This window comes from Oncorhynchus kisutch, linkage group LG4 (assembly GCF_002021735.2).
Source record: "Oncorhynchus kisutch isolate 150728-3 linkage group LG4, Okis_V2, whole genome shotgun sequence".
Taxonomy (NCBI): Eukaryota; Metazoa; Chordata; class Actinopteri; order Salmoniformes; family Salmonidae; genus Oncorhynchus; species Oncorhynchus kisutch.
The window spans coordinates 1,963,881-1,980,223 of record NC_034177.2 but is presented as its reverse complement, the minus strand read 5'-3'; the positions used below and the strand labels follow the sequence as shown (position 1 = coordinate 1,980,223).

Below are 16,343 nucleotides of genomic sequence, written 5' to 3'. Positions count from 1 at the left end.
ATAGACCATCTATAGCCCACCAATAGACCATCTATAGTCCACCAATAGCCAACCAATAGTCCATCTATAGCCCACCAATAGACCATCTATAGTCCACCAATAGCCCACCAATAGTCCATCTATAGCCCATCAATAGCATACCAATAGTCCATCTATAGCCCACCAATATACCACCAATAGTCCATCTAAAAAATAGATAAGTAAACAATAAAAATAACAAATAATTACAGAGCAGCAGTAAAATAACATTGGCGAGGCTATATACAGGGTGTTACGGTACAGAGTCAATGTGGAGGCTATATACAGGGTATTACGGTACAGAGTCAATGTGGAGGCTATATACAGGGTATTACGGTACAGAGTCAATGTGGAGGCTATATACAGGGTGTTACGGTACAGAGTCAATGTGGAGGCTATATACAGGGTATTACGGTACAGAGTCAATGTGGAGGCTATATACAGGGTGTTACGGTACAGAGTCAATGTGGAGGCTATATACAGGGTATTACGGTACAGAGTCAATGTGGAGGCTATATACAGGGTGTTACGGTACAGAGTCAATGTGGAGGCTATATACAGGGGCTACCAGTACAGAGTCAATGTGGAGGTTATATACAGGGGGTACCGGTACATAGTCAATGTGGAGGCTATATACAGGGTGTTACGGTACAGAGTCAATGTGGAGGCTATATACAGGGTGTTACGGTACAGAGTCAATGTGGAGGCTATATACAGGGTGTTACGGTACAGAGTCAATGTGGAGGCTATATACAGGGTGTTACGGTACAGAGTCAATGTGGAGGCTATATACAGGGTGTTACGGTACAGAGTCAATGTGGAGGCTATATACAGGGTGTTACGGTACAGAGTCAATGTGGAGGCTATATACAGGGTATTACGGTACAGAGTCAATGTGGAGGCTATATACAGGGTGTTACGGTACAGAGTCAATGTGGAGGCTATATACAGGGTGTTACGGTACAGAGTCAATGTGGAGGCTATATACAGGGTGTTACGGTACAGAGTCAATGTGGAGGCTATATACAGGGGGAACCGGTACAGAGTCAATGTGGAGGCTATATACAGGGTGTTACGGTACAGAGTCAATGTGGAGGCTATATACAGGGTGTTACGGTACAGAGTCAATGTGGAGGCTATATACAGGGGGAACCGGTACAGAGTCAATGTGGAGGCTATATACAGGGTGTTACGGTACAGAGTCAATGTGGAGGCTATATACAGGGTGTTACGGTACAGAGTCAATGTGGAGGCTATATATAGGGGGAACCGGTACAGAGTCAATGTGGAGGCTATATACAGGGTGTTACGGTACAGAGTCAATGTGGAGGCTATATACAGGGTGTTACGGTACAGAGTCAATGTGGAGGCTATATACAGGGTGTTACGGTACAGAGTCAATGTGGAGGCTATATACAGGGTGTTACCGTACAGAGTCAATGTGGAGGCTATATACAGGGGGTACCGGTACAGAGTCAATGTTGAGGCTATATACAGGGTGTTACGGTACAGAGTCAATGTGGAGGCTATATACAGGGTATTACGGTACAGAGTCAATGTGGAGGCTATATACAGGGTGTTACGGTACAGAGTCAATGTGGAGGCTATATACAGGGTGTTACGGTACAGAGTCAATGTGGAGGCTATATACAGGGTGTTACGGTACAGAGTCAATGTGGAGGCTATATACAGGGTGTTACGGTACAGAGTCAATGTGGAGGCTATATACAGGGTGTTACGGTACAGAGTCAATGTGGAGGCTATATACAGGGTGTTACGGTACAGAGTCAATGTGGAGGCTATATACAGGGTGTTACGGTACAGAGTCAATGTGGAGGCTATATACAGGGTGTTACGGTACAGAGTCAATGTGGAGGCTATATACAGGGTGTTACGGTACAGAGTCAATGTGGAGGCTATATACAGGGGGTACCGGTACAGAGTCAATGTGGAGGCTATATACAGGGTGTTACGGTACAGAGTCAATGTGGAGGCTATATACAGGGTGTTACGGTACAGAGTCAATGTGGAGGCTATATACAGGGTGTTACGGTACAGAGTCAATGTGGAGGCTATATACAGGGTGTTACGGTACAGAGTCAATGTGGAGGCTATATACAGGGTGTTACGGTACAGAGTCAATGTGGAGGCTATATACAGGGTGTTACGGTACAGAGTCAATGTGGAGGCTATATACAGGGTGTTACCGTACAGAGTCAATGTGGAGGCTATATACAGGGTGTTACGGTACGGAGTCAATGTGGAGGCTATATACAGGGGGTACCATTACAGTGTCAATGTGGAGGCTATATACAGGGTGTTACGGTACAGAGTCAATGTGGAGGCTATATACAGGGGGTACCATTACAGTGTCAATGTGGAGGCTATATACAGGGGGTACCGGTACAGAGTCAATGTGGAGGCTATATACAGGGGGTACCGGTACAGAGTCAATGTGGAGGCTATATACAGGGTGTTACGGTACAGTCAATGTGGAGGCTATATACCGGGGGTACCGGTACAGAGTCAATGTGGAGGCTATATACAGGGGATACCGGTACAGAGTCAATGTGGAGGCTATATACAGGGGATACCGGTACAGAGTCAATGTGGAGGCTATATACAGGGGGTACCGGTACAGAGTCAATGTGGAGGCTATATACAGGATTTTACGGTACAGAGTCAAGATCCCCATAAGCCCCACAGGACAGCATTTGTGGATTCGATTACAGGCTCAAAATGGCCAGAAACAAATAACTTTCTTCTGAAACTCGTCAGTCTATTCGAGTTTCAGAAGAAAGTGCTTAGTTTCTGGCCATTTTGAGCCTGTAATCAAAACCACAGATGCTGATGCTCCAGATACTCAACTAGTCAAAAGAATACAATTTTTATTGATTCTTTAATTAGCACAACAGTTTTCAGCTCTGCTAACAATTGAAAAAGGGTTTTCTAATGATCAATTAGCCTTTTAAAATTATAAACTTGGATTAGCTAAGACAATGTGCCATTGGAACACAGGAGTGATGGCCTCTGTACGCCTACATAGATATTCATTAAAAAAATAAAATTAATCAGCTGTTTCCAGCTAAAGTAGTCGTTTACAATATTAACATCTAAACTGTATTTCTGATCAATTTGATGTTATTTTAAATTGACAATTTTTTTTTGCTTTTCAAGGACATTTCTAAGTGACCCCAAACTTTTGAATGGTAGTGTATATATATTTCCTGAGCGTTCTTATACAGTATCTCCTAGCTATAGGACACACTTCAAAACCTTATTCCTTTTTTAAAGGTATTTCTATGGGCTACAGTAGTAAAGGCCAAATTCAATATTTCATCCGGGGTCCTACAATTCAATATCAAATAGCTAAATGATCCATGGTATGGCCTTCTTAAAACAATACCATATGTCAGCTTAGATTTTTAAGAATTAAAGCACCATTTAATGGTAATGTGGCAGCCATATTGGATTTGGAGTCAAATCTAGGGGTGCCCCCTAACTAAGGGTGAGACGTTTGAACATTTAAACGAATTTGGGATCATTAATGTTTAGAAAACATGTCTAACCGAAAACTTTATTTTATTTTTTACTAAATTAAACCGCTAACAGGTCCCGATCATCATCATAAAGGCAAAAATACAAATTAAACAAACATTTAATGCAAATAGGAGGTATGCATCGTTCAAATGATTTGCCACGGATATAAAGCGCACCGGCAGGTCATAGTCGTTAACAGTTGTAAAAATGGCAGTGAGTGAGACAGGGAAGCGACAGCAGTGAAGGATTGTATACGTTGAACAGTTAAATGAGAAGGTGATGAAACATTGCGAGGTGGAATTGAACTACAGCGGCAGTACAGGTGCAATGCTGAAAGGGAGGCACCGGGAGACCCATTCTGTTGCAGGCAGCAGTGTGATGAGGGACAGAGTGGGGCGGCAGGTAGCCTGGTGGTTAGAGCGTTGGGGCGGCAGGGTAGCCTGGTGGTTAGAGCGTTGGGGCGGCAGGTAGCCTGGTGGTTAGAGCGTTGGGGCGGCAGGTAGCCTGGTGGTTAGAGCGTTGGGGTGGCAGGGTAGCCTGGTGATTAGAGCGTTGGGGCGGCAGGTAGCCTGGTGGTTAGAGCGTTGGGGCGGCAGGTAGCCTGGTGGTTAGAGCGTTGGGGCGGCAGGTAGCCTGGTGGTTAGAGCGTTGGGGCGGCAGGTAGCCTGGTGGTTAGAGCGTTGGGGCGGCAGGGTAGCCTGGTGGTTAGAGCGTTGGGGCGGCAGGTAGCCTGGTGGTTAGAGCGTTGGGGCGGCAGGTAGCCTGGTGGTTAGAGCATTGGGGTGGCAGGGTAGCCTGGTGGTTAGAGCGTTGGGGCGGCAGGTAGCCTGGTGGTTAGAGCGTTGGGGCGGCAGGTAGCCTGGTAGTTAGAGCGTTGGGGTGGCAGGGTAGCCTGGTGGTTAGAGCGTTGGGGCGGCAGGGTAGCCTGGTGGTTAGAGCGTTGGGGCGGCAGGGTAGCCTGGTGGTTTGAGCGTTGGTGCGGCAGGGTAGCCTGGTGGTTAGAGCGTTGGGGCGGCAGGGTAGCCTGGTGGTTTGAGCGTTGATGCGGCAGGGTAGCCTGGTGGTTAGAGCGTTGGGGCGGCAGGGTAGCCTAGTGGATAGAGCGTTGGATTAGTAACCGAAAGTTTGCAAGATCGAATCCCCGAGCTGACAACGTAAAAATGTGTCGTTCTGCCCCTGAACAAGGCAACCCACTGTTCCAAGGCCGTCATTGTAAATAAGAATTTGTTCTTAACGGTAAAATAGAAAAAAAAGAGTGAGAAAAACCACAGAGCTGATTACATGATTGCAGTTGTTATGCGGATAGACGTCGGCTTCAATACCCTGATGGCATATCTAGAACCAGACTACAAGACTGTGATGGCCCAGATGGAGAAATTGTACAATGATTGCTCTGCAAGTACAAAGCGCGTTAACAACAGATTGTTATGAACACGCTGTCATACATCACTGCAACGAAATTGATGAGAAGTACTGACCACTGAGAACATGGAGGAAAGGAACACAACAGAGAACCTAAATCGGCATTAATACCATTGTTGCTGAGTGGGTCGGGGACAGCAGTAAGGTGAGCGCCATCTAGCTGGTAGGAGGTCGAGACAACGGTACATTGAAATGAATTGCCCCCTAGTGGTCATAGGCGATCGTATCTGAATTTTGAATTCACGTTATCCTATGATTTTATTACAAATGATTAAATGAGAGAGAAAAAAGTCTGGTTAAATCTTAAGGACATTTTTACATTTGTCACATCCCCTAAAATAATCGCAAGAGCTGTATATATACAATCCAGAGAGGAACCTTTGCCTGGAAAAACATACCGTTATCAGTGTCTGAGCCCACTTGCCTTAGAGTCGATTACAATAGCCAGAACATCAAAAAACGTGTAACTGGATGCATTTTTGTCTGGCAGGCCCATACAGCACTGAATGAGGGCACATATGACATGGAAAGCTGGCATGCTGATGGAGAATGTCTCTGCATGGCTTAATGGGTCACTGTTAATTCCTGACCTTTGACCTTTGTGTTCTGAGCCTTAAGCAGGCAGGTCTGTGACACCATGTAAAGCTGCTGCTTAGATGACACAGCCACCGGAGATAAGGTTATCTCGGGCCGGAAGAGGAGCATCATGGGATTTGAACTCTGACCTTGAACAGTTTCTTCTCCGGTGGCTTACAGACTTCACAGTCACACATTTGAATGTATTAAGGATCCCCATACAACAGTGAGGTACCATCACCAAAGTGACATTCTGAAATCAACCCTAACGAGCGATGGAGAGGTACCAGAATCACTGCCCGGCCATCCGAGTTCATCAGGCCAGTCAATTTAGCATTTCTGCAGAATTTTTGAGCATGTCAAATTCGTGATGGTAAATGCACAGTGAAACATATTGCAAATGCATAGCGGTGCACCTGGTGATTGGAACAGGTTACCAGGAGCACATTTTTAAAACATTTTTTTTAATGCCATTACGGGGTAGCAAGGGGTCCACAGTTGGGTAGGGAGCACCCCCCACCCGTGCCATCCAGCCCCTTGTCATTTTGGATGTTTTCTTAAAAATCGTTAAAAAAACAACAGTCCCACTTCTCCCTCATCATACATGACAAATAGACCATCTAGGTTGATTCATGGCTTAACATAGTGCTATAGATCATTTTGGCAGTATAAATGCCTTTTGGACATGGTTCACTGACTTTTGGGTTTGTAAACCGACTTCCATTGATCGTACACGGCAAATGGACATAACTTCCTGATTTGGCACTTTCAAATCTTCCATATTGCATTTGGACATTTCTTATGGAATTTGGCAAAAAAAAGTGACTTTTGACTTCCGATGAAATCATATTGCAAATGGACAAAACATATGCCTTATGGACAAGTAACATTTGTTTTTTATTATAATCAAATATGACAAAAGTATGTTCATACAGTTCTTATAAAAAATCTAAAGAATTTCGAAAAACGGTCCAGAAAGGACTTTAAGGGGGTGATACGTTTTTGACAAAATGTTACTCTTGAGTCTTGACTTGTGTTACATTTGCAATATGAAAAATTACGGTGGAGCGCACTCGCCATCTATTGGATTTTTGCAGTGTTACACTTGGCATTTGCAATCAACTTTGAATGAAACCACGTCCAATTGAATGGTATTGGACATCGTGTGTATGTTTCATACGGTGCCAATATGTTCCCATTCATTTTTGTCCATTCCAGGGGGGTGTTCCCTGTACATACCATTCACTAACATACAGTCCTGTACATACCATTCACTAACATACAGTCCTGTACATACCATTCACTAACATACAGTCCTGTACATACCATTCACTAACATACAATCCTGTACATACCATTCACTAACATACCATTCACTAACATACAGTCCTGTACATACCATTCACTAACATACAGTCCTGTACATACCATTCACTAACATACAGTCCTGTACATACCATTCACTAACACACAGCACTAACATTCTGAAAGTTTAGTTAAGTGCACTTTCACAACAATCAGAGACAATGATAACCTGCTTCAGACTGGATGTTTTTACACGGCAACCATCTTTAATAAACACATGTAGAAGAACCGAGCTTCACTAAGCATTCTGACTGATTTAAACTATTTGAAAAAGCTACAAATTAGGTTCTACATTAAAGAGATCTGAGGGGGGGGTAGATCAAAGCGTCTGTCTAATTGATATCTTGGCACACACTACTGGAACATTTCCTTGTCGTAATGCCACTTTTTAATTTGAACTCATGTCTCGTATGGTAGAACTCATTCCTTATCCATTAACACATTTAAACCATTTAACTTTATGTTTTGTTTCAGAGTAGTTATTTTGTTTCACAGCATTCCAAATCCTTTGGCATAAGTGATGGCTTTGAGAAGTCTCTCCTTCAGCTTCTCCTTTGTGTCGTATTCAGGGAGCAGCAAGGCATTAAAACACGTGTGAGAAGTAGGTAACCTGGAGAGAGAGGAGAGAGAGATTATTGATCTGGGAGGATCTGGGAGTCACCATTGAAACAGGTATCTGGTCTAAATGGCACCCTATTCCCTACATAGTGCACTACGTAGGGAACAGGATGCCATTTGGGACCCGAGGCCTGGTCTCACCTGTCTGTGTCGGGGCCGTTCTTAGCGATGATCATCTTTAACTTTCCCAGCCCTCCTACGGGTGCTCTGTCAGTCCCCGTAGTAAACTGGAGGAACAGTCTCTTATCCTCCTCACCAAACGAATGCACAGTCTCCCAGAAGTCTCTATGTGTGAGAAATAAAGAACAGCATTTCATAAACATATATAATAACATTACAACAGCAGCATCAGAATGAGCTGGTGGTCTAATAAAATACATGTTCAAAGACAAGTTATTTTAAGAAAAATTTTAATGTATTGGAATAAAACATCTACGTCAACATTTTAACATTATGTAATTCTGGAGAGAAATTGCATGTTTTTTTACTTGATAATGTGACAGTCTTTGTTGTAGCCTCCGTCATACTCTGTTGTTTCTTCAAGTGCGTGAAAGTCTAAATTCTGAAGAGTTAGAATACAAGAGACGGGTACATCAGGGGGTGTAGAAGGAGTTAGAATACAAGAGACGGGTACATCAGGGGGTGTAGAAGGAGTTAGAATACAAGAGATGGGTACATCAGGGGGTGTAGAAGGAGTTAGAATACAAGAGACGGGTACATCAGGGGGTGTAGAAGGAGTTAGAATACAAGAGACAGGTACATCAGGGGGTGTAGAAGGAGTTAGAATACAAGAGACAGGTACATATACAAATATTTACACATGTTAAGTTTGCTGAAAATAAACACAGTTCACAGTGAGGACTTTTTTCTTCTTCTGAGTTTATATATATATATATATATACACTGTATCAACTTATTTCATACTTCAGTGGTCCTGTGACTAAATAACCAGGTAGGCTAGTTGAGATATATATCCACACACACACACACACGCACACACACCAGGCTGCATTAGATCAGGTGGTGTAGAAAACATGAAGCAGTGACCCCAACTATGACACCAAATGTATTTTCTATAGCTCAAGCTCAATTGGTCTTTCCGTGATACCTTGCATCATTGCCTCCAGAAAGTCTCACATTCCTGTGACCATCTCCCCCAAATCATTTAGAGAAGGAAACGAGGAGAGAGGAAGCGAGTAAACAAAGAAATAATCATTGAGAAAGGACCTCAGATGAGTTTCCTTACCCTGCTTCCACAGATCAGTAGCTCCACTTCCTCAGGTCTAAATAAACACTTGAGAGGCGACTCGTTGGTGACCATCTGGAAGCCCCTCCTGAAGGCTTTGAACTGGCGCTCCACACTCTTATTAAGTATGTAATCACTATACAGAGAGACAAACTCCTGGAGATCACAGAAACACAGATGGGACCAGTCAAAATTAAATGGCATCATTCCCTTCCACTGTATCAACTTATTTCATACTTCAGTGGTCCTGTGACTAAATAACCAGGTAGGCTAGTTGAGAACACCTTTATTTAACCAGGTAAGCTAGTTGAGAACACCTTTGTTTAACCAGGTAAGCTAGTTGAGAACACCTTTATTTAACCAGGTAGGCTAGTTGAGAACACCTTTATTTAACCAGGTAGGCTAGTTGAGAACACCTTTATTTAACCAGGTAGGCTAGTTGAGAACACCTTTGTTTAACCAGGTAGGCTAGTTGAGAACACCTTTATTTAACCAGGTAGGCTAGTTGAGAACACCTTTATTTAACCAGGTGGCTAGTTGAGAACACCTTTATTTAACCAGGTAGGCAAGTTGAGAACACCTTTATTTAACCAGGTAGGCTAGTTGAGAACACCTTTATTTAACCAGGTAGGCTAGTTGAGAACACCTTTATTTAACCAGGTAGGCTAGTTGAGAACACCTTTATTTAACCAGGTAGGCTAGTTGAGAACACCTTTATTTAACCAGGTAGGTTAGTTGAGAACACCTCTATTTAACCAGGTAGGCTAGTTGAGAACAAGTTCTCATTTACAACTGTGACCTGGCCAAGATAAAGCAAAGCAGTGAGACACACATAAAATAAACAAACATACAGTCAATAATACAATAGAACGATCTATGTACAGTGTGTAGGGGAAACAGTCAATAATACAATAGAACGATCTATGTACAGTGTGTAGGGGAAACAGTCAATAATACAATAGAACGATCTATGTACAGTGTGTAGGGGAAACAGTCAGTAATACAATAGAACGATCTATGTACAGTGTGTAGGGGAAACAGTCAATAATACAATAGAACGATCTATGTACAGTGTGTAGGGGAAACAGTCAATAATACAATAGAACGATCTATGTACAGTGTGTAGGGGAAACAGTCAATAACACAATAGAACGATCTATGTACAGTGTGTAGGGGAAACAGTCAATAACACAATAGAACGATCTATGTACAGTGTGTAGGGGAAACAGTCAATAATACAATAGAACGATCTATGTACAGTGTGTAGGGGAAACAGTCAATAACACAATAGAACGATCTATGTACAGTGTGTAGGGGAAACAGTCAATAACACAATAGAACGATCTATGTACAATGTGTAGGGGAAACAGTCAATAATACAATAGAACGATCTATGTACAGTGTGTAGGGGAAACAGTCAATAATACAATAGAACGATCTATGTACAGTGTGTAGGGGAAACAGTCAATAATACAATAGAACGATCTATGTACAGTGTGTAGGGGAAACAGTCAATAATACAATAGAACGATCTATGTACAGTGTGTAGGGGAAACAGTCAATAATACAATAGAACAATCTATGTACAGTGTGTAGGGGAAACAGTCAATAATACAATAGAACGATCTATGTACAGTGTGTAGGGGAAACAGTCAATAATACAATAGAAAAGAAAAATAGACAAATCTATGTATAGTGTGTGCAAATGTAGAAGAGTAGGGAGGTAAGGCAATAAACAGGCCATAGAGACAGAATAATTACAATTTAGCATTAATACTGGAGTGAAAGATGTGCAAGAAGAGATACTGGGGTGCAAAAGAGCAAGATGGTAAGTAATAATATGGGGATGAGGTAGTTGGGTGGGCTATTTACAGATGGGCTGTGTACAGGTACAGTAAGCTACTCTGACAGCTGATGAATAAAGTTAGAGAGATATGAGTCTCCAGCTTCAGTGATTTTTGCAATTCATTTCAGTCATTGGCAGCAGAGAACTGGAAGGAAAGGCAACCAAAGGAAGTATTGGCTTTGGGGATGACCAATGCAATATACCTGCTGGAGTGTGTGCTACGGGTGGGTGTTGTGTGCTACGGGTGGGTGTCTTTACCTAGCAGAGACTTGTAGATAACCTGGAGCCAGTGGGTTTGGCGACGAGGATGAAGCGAGGAACAGCCAACGAGATCATTCCAGACTCACATTAAGATGCTTAATGTGAGTCTGGAAGGAGAGTTTACAGTCTAACCAGACACCTAGGTATTTGTAGTTGTCCACATATTCTAAGTCAGAACCGTCCAGAGTAGTGATGCTAGTCGGGCGGGAGGGTGCGGGCAGCGATCGGTTGAAGAGCATGCATTTAGTTTTACTAGCATTTAAGAACAGTTGGAGGCCACGAAAGGAGTGTTGTATGGTGTTGAAGCTCATTTGGAGGTTTGTTAGCACAGTGTCCAAAGAAGGGCCAGATGTATACAGAATGGTGTCGTCTGCATAGAAGTGGATCAGAGAATCACCAGAAAGAGCGACATCATTGATGTATGCAGAGAAGCGAGTCGGCCCGAGAATTGAACCCTGTGGCACCTCCATAGAGACTGCCAGAGGTCTGGACAACAGGCCCTCCGATTTGACACACTAAACTCTGTCAGAGAAGTAGTTGGTGAACCAGGCGAGGCAGTCATTTGAGGAACCAAGGTTGTTGAGTCTTCCGATAAGAATGTGGTGATTGACAGAGTCGAAAGCCTTGGCCAGGTTGATGAAGATGGCTGCAGAGTACTGTCTTTAAATTGATGGCAGTTATGATATCGTTTAGGACCTTGAGCGTGGCTGAGTTACACCCATGACCAGCTTGGAAACCAGATTGCATAGTGGAGAAGGTACGGTGGGATTCGAAATGGTTGGTGATCTGTTTGTTAACTTGGCTTTTGAAGATTTTAGAAAGGCAGGGTAGGATGGATATAGGTCTACAACAGTTCAGGTCTAGAGTGTCTCCCACTTTGAAGAGGGGAATGACTGTGAGAGACTAGATACTTCAGTCAGTCAGTCAGTGGTCCTGTGACAGACTAGATACTCCAGTCAGTCAGTCAGTCAGTGGTCCTGTGACAGACTAGATACTCCAGTCAGTCAGTCAGTCAGTGGTCCTGTGACAGACTAGATACTCCAGTCAGTCAGTGGTCCTATGACAGACTAGATTCTCCAGTCAGTCTGGTTCTGTGATAGATTAGATATTCCTCTATGGGTCGTTCTGGACAGGGCTACAACAAAATATTAATTTCTTACCTTTCTATTGTCCACACTAACAGGTATCTTGTCCCCGTTTTCCTTCAGGTCATAAGTGATGGGGTCTCCAAACAGGTCAGTCTGTGAGATCTGGAAGGTGATCATCATGTCCTCCTCCACATCCCCCTCATAGTCCAGCAGCTCCTTCAGACTCTGGTACTGAACCTGGCATGGGAGAGACCCCAGGCTGTCAGTCAGTATAAATGGGAGAGACCACCAATATGTATTTAACAGAGGGTTAAGAGCGCTATATTAATACGTAGTTAGAGGGATAAGAGCGCTATATTAATAGGTAGCTAACAGAGGGTTAAGAGCGCTATATTAATGGGTAGCTAGAGGGTTAAGAGCGCTATATTAATGCGTAGCTAGAGGGATAAGAGCGCTATATTAATACGTAGCTAGAGGGATAAGAGCGCTATATTAATACGTAGCTAGAGGGATAAGAGCGCTATATTAATACGTAGCTAGAGGGATAAGAGCGCTATATTAATACGTAGCTAGAGGGATAAGAGCGCTATATTAATACGTAGCTAGAGGGATAAGAGCGCTATATTAATACGTAGTTAGAGGGATAAGAGCGCTATATTAATACGTAGTTAGAGGGATAAGAGCGCTATATTAATACGTAGTTAGAGGGATAAGAGCGCTATATTAATACGTAGTTAGAGGGATAAGAGCGCTATATTAATGCGTAGCTAGAGGGTTAAGAGCGCTATATTAATGCGTAGCTAGAGGGATAAGAGCGCTATATTAATACGTAGCTAGAGGGATAAGAGCGCTATATTAATGCGTAGCTAGAGGGATAAGAGCGCTATATTAATGCGTAGCTAGAGGGTTAAGAGCGCTATATTAATGCGTAGCTAGAGGGATAAGAGCGCTATATTAATAGGTAGCTAGAGGGTTAAGAGCGCTATATTAATACGTAGCTAGAGGGATAAGAGCGCTATATTAATGGGTAGCTAACAGAGGGTTAAGAGCGCTATATTAATAGGTAGCTAACAGAGGGTTAAGAGCGCTATATTAATAGGTAGCTAACAGAGGGATAAGAGCGCTATATTAATACGTAGCTAACAGAGGGTTAAGAGCGCTATATTAATGCGTAGCTAGAGGGTTAAGAGCGCTATATTAATAGGTAGCTAGAGGGTTAAGAGCGCTATATTAATGCGTAGCTAGAGGGATAAGAGCGCTATATTAATAGGTAGCTAGAGGGATAAGAGCGCTATATTAATAGGTAGCTAACAGAGGGTTAAGAGCGCTATATTAATACGTAGTTAGAGGGTTAAGAGCGCTATATTAATGCGTAGCTAGAGGGATAAGAGCGCTATATTAATGCGTAGCTAGAGGGTTAAGAGCGCTATATTAATAGGTAGCTAGAGGGTTAAGAGCGCTATATTAATGCGTAGCTAGAGGGTTAAGAGCGCTATATTAATGGGTAGCTAGAGGGATAAGAGCGCTATATTAATGGGTAGCTAGAGGGATAAGAGCGCTATATTAATAGGTAGCTAACAGAGGGATAAGAGCGCTATATTAATAGGTAGCTAACAGAGGGATAAGAGCGCTATATTAATAGGTAGCTAACAGAGGGATAAGAGCGCTATATTAATAGGTAGCTAACAGAGGGATAAGAGCGCTATATTAATAGGTAGCTAACAGAGGGATAAGAGCGCTATATTAATACGTAACTAACAGAGGGTTAAGAGCGCTATATTAATAGGTAGCTAACAGAGGGTTAAGAGCGCTATATTAATGGGTAGCTAACAGAGGGTTAAGAGCGCTATATTAATGCGTAGCTAGAGGGATAAGAGCGCTATATTAATGCGTAGCTAGAGGGATAAGAGCGCTATATTAATAGGTAGCTAGAGGGTTAAGAGCGCTATATTAATACGTAGCTAGAGGGATAAGAGCGCTATATTAATGCGTAGCTAGAGGGATAAGAGCGCTATATTAATGCGTAGCTAGAGGGATAAGAGCACTATATTAATAGGTAGCTAGAGGGATAAGAGCGCTATATTAATAGGTAGCTAGAGGGTTAAGAGCGCTATATTAATGCGTAGCTAGAGGGATAAGAGCGCTATATTAATGCGTAGCTAGAGGGATAAGAGCGCTATATTAATACGTAGCTAGAGGGATAAGAGCGCTATATTAATGCGTAGCTAGAGGGATAAGAGCGCTATATTAATGCGTAGCTAGAGGGATAAGAGCGCTATATTAATGCGTAGCTAGAGGGTTAAGAGCGCTATATTAATAGGTAGCTAGAGGGTTAAGAGCGCTATATTAATAGGTAGCTAACAGATGGTTAAGAGCGCTATATTAATAGGTAGCTAACAGAGGGATAAGAGCGCTATATTAATAGGTAGCTAAAAGAGGGATAAGAGCGCTATATTAATAGGTAGCTAACAGAGGGATAAGAGCGCTATATTAATAGGTAGCTAACAGAGGGATAAGAGCGCTATATTAATACGTAGCTAACAGAGGGATAAGAGCGCTATATTAATAGGTAGCTAACAGAGGGTTAAGAGCGCTATATTAATACGTAGCTAGAGGGATAAGAGCGCTATATTAATATGTAGCTAGAGGGTTAAGAGCGCTATATTAATACGTAGCTAGAGGGATAAGAGCGCTATATTAATACGTAGCTAGAGGGATAAGAGCGCTATATTAATGGGTAGCTAACAGAGGGTTAAGAGCGCTATATTAATACGTAGCTAGAGGGATAAGAGCGCTATATTAATACGTAGCTAGAGGGTTAAGAGCGCTATATTAATAGGTAGCTAACAGAGGGTTAAGAGCGCTATATTAATGCGTAGCTAGAGGGATAAGAGCGCTATATTAATAGGTAGCTAACAGAGGGTTAAGAGCGCTATATTAATACGTAGCTAACAGAGGGATAAGAGCGCTATATTAATACGTAACTAACAGAGGGATAAGAGCGCTATATTAATACGTAGCTAGAGGGTTAAGAGCGCTATATTAATAGGTAGCTAACAGAGGGATAAGAGCGCTATATTCATAGGTAGCTAACAGAGGGCTAAGAGCGCTATATTAATAGGTAGCTAACAGATGGTTAAGAGTTGTCTAACTACTACTTTTTAATTACATAGACCGATTAAAAATTACATTTAAAAATATTTCAGCATGTTCCAGTACCGGGTGTGAGTCTGTCAGGTCCAGATAGGTGCCTTTCTTCCCCATCAGTTTCCTGTAGACGACCATGGGAAAGTGAACATCCAGGATACAGTTGTTGTAGATGGCCAGGCCCAAGACGATGCCTATCAGGGTGAACTGGGCCTCATTCTCCAAAGAGGGTGGGTTGAACCAGAACAGCTTGGTGAACTCGTCATATGTAAACATGCCTAGAGGAGGGAGGGAGCACTGGACATTAATACCAAGAAATCAGATGGACAATTTGTTTGTGAATATTACGTTCAAGTTTACAACTTGATTTATATTTTTATAGAAATGTGTCTATGGCTAACATACAGGGCATTGGCTAAGTGTTCATATCCCTTGAATTTTTCCACGTTGTTTCGTTACAGCCTTATTCTAAAATGGACAACAAAAATATGTTATACGTCATCAATCGACAGACAATACCCCATAATGACAAGGCTAAAACAGGCTTTGGGAAATTTCGCAAAAATCTGAAATATCACATTTACATACGTTTACAGACCCTTTACTTTTGTATTTATTATATATCCCCATTAGTTCCTGTCAAGGCAGCAGCTACTCTTCCTGGGGTTTATTATGGATCCCCATTAGTTCCTGCCAAGCCAGCAGCTACTCTTCCTGGGGTTTATTATGGATCCCCATTAGTTCCTGCCAAGGCAGCAGCTACTCTTCCTGGGGTTTATTATGGATCCCCATTAGTTCCTGTCAAGGCAGCAGCTACTCTTCCTGGGGTTTATTATGGATCCCATTAGTTCCTGCCTTGGCAGCAGCTACTCTTCCTGGGGTTTATTATATATCCCCATTAGTTCCTGCCAAGGCAGCAGCTACTCTTCCTGGGGTTTATTATGGATCCCCATTAGTTCCTGCCAAGGCAGCAGCTACTCTTCCTGGGGTTTATTATGGATCCCCATTAGTTCCTGCCAAGGCAGCAGCTACTCTTCCTGGGGTTTATTATGGATCCCCATTAGTTCCTGTCAAGGCAGCAGCTACTCTTCCTGGGGTTTATTATGGATCCCATTAGTTCCTGCCTTGGCAGCAGCTACACTTCCTGGGGTTTATTATATATCCCCATTAGTTCCTGCCAAGGCAGCAGCTACTCTTCCTGGGGTTTATTATGGAT

At 42.6% G+C, this 16,343-nt stretch overlaps 1 protein-coding gene across 7 annotated transcripts in view; it reads right to left on the bottom strand.

Annotated features, from left to right (window-relative positions):
• Window positions 1-6,434: 6,434 nt before the first annotated feature.
• The window catches only part of LOC109878840 (ubiquitin-protein ligase E3A), a 39,304-nt gene continuing 29,395 nt past the window's right edge, over window positions 6,435-16,343 (bottom strand). For all 7 annotated transcript variants that reach the window (XM_031822281.1, XM_031822283.1, XM_031822279.1 and 4 more), the window contains exons 10-15: window positions 15,200-15,405; window positions 12,053-12,217; window positions 8,786-8,941; window positions 8,028-8,101; window positions 7,681-7,824; window positions 6,435-7,531 (exon numbers count right to left, since the gene is read on the bottom strand). In XM_031822281.1, the coding sequence (XP_031678141.1) occupies window positions 7,411-7,531; window positions 7,681-7,824; window positions 8,028-8,101; window positions 8,786-8,941; window positions 12,053-12,217; window positions 15,200-15,405 (866 nt within the window). In that variant the 3' untranslated portion in view covers window positions 6,435-7,410. The remainder of the gene's footprint in view (window positions 7,532-7,680; window positions 7,825-8,027; window positions 8,102-8,785; window positions 8,942-12,052; window positions 12,218-15,199; window positions 15,406-16,343) is intronic.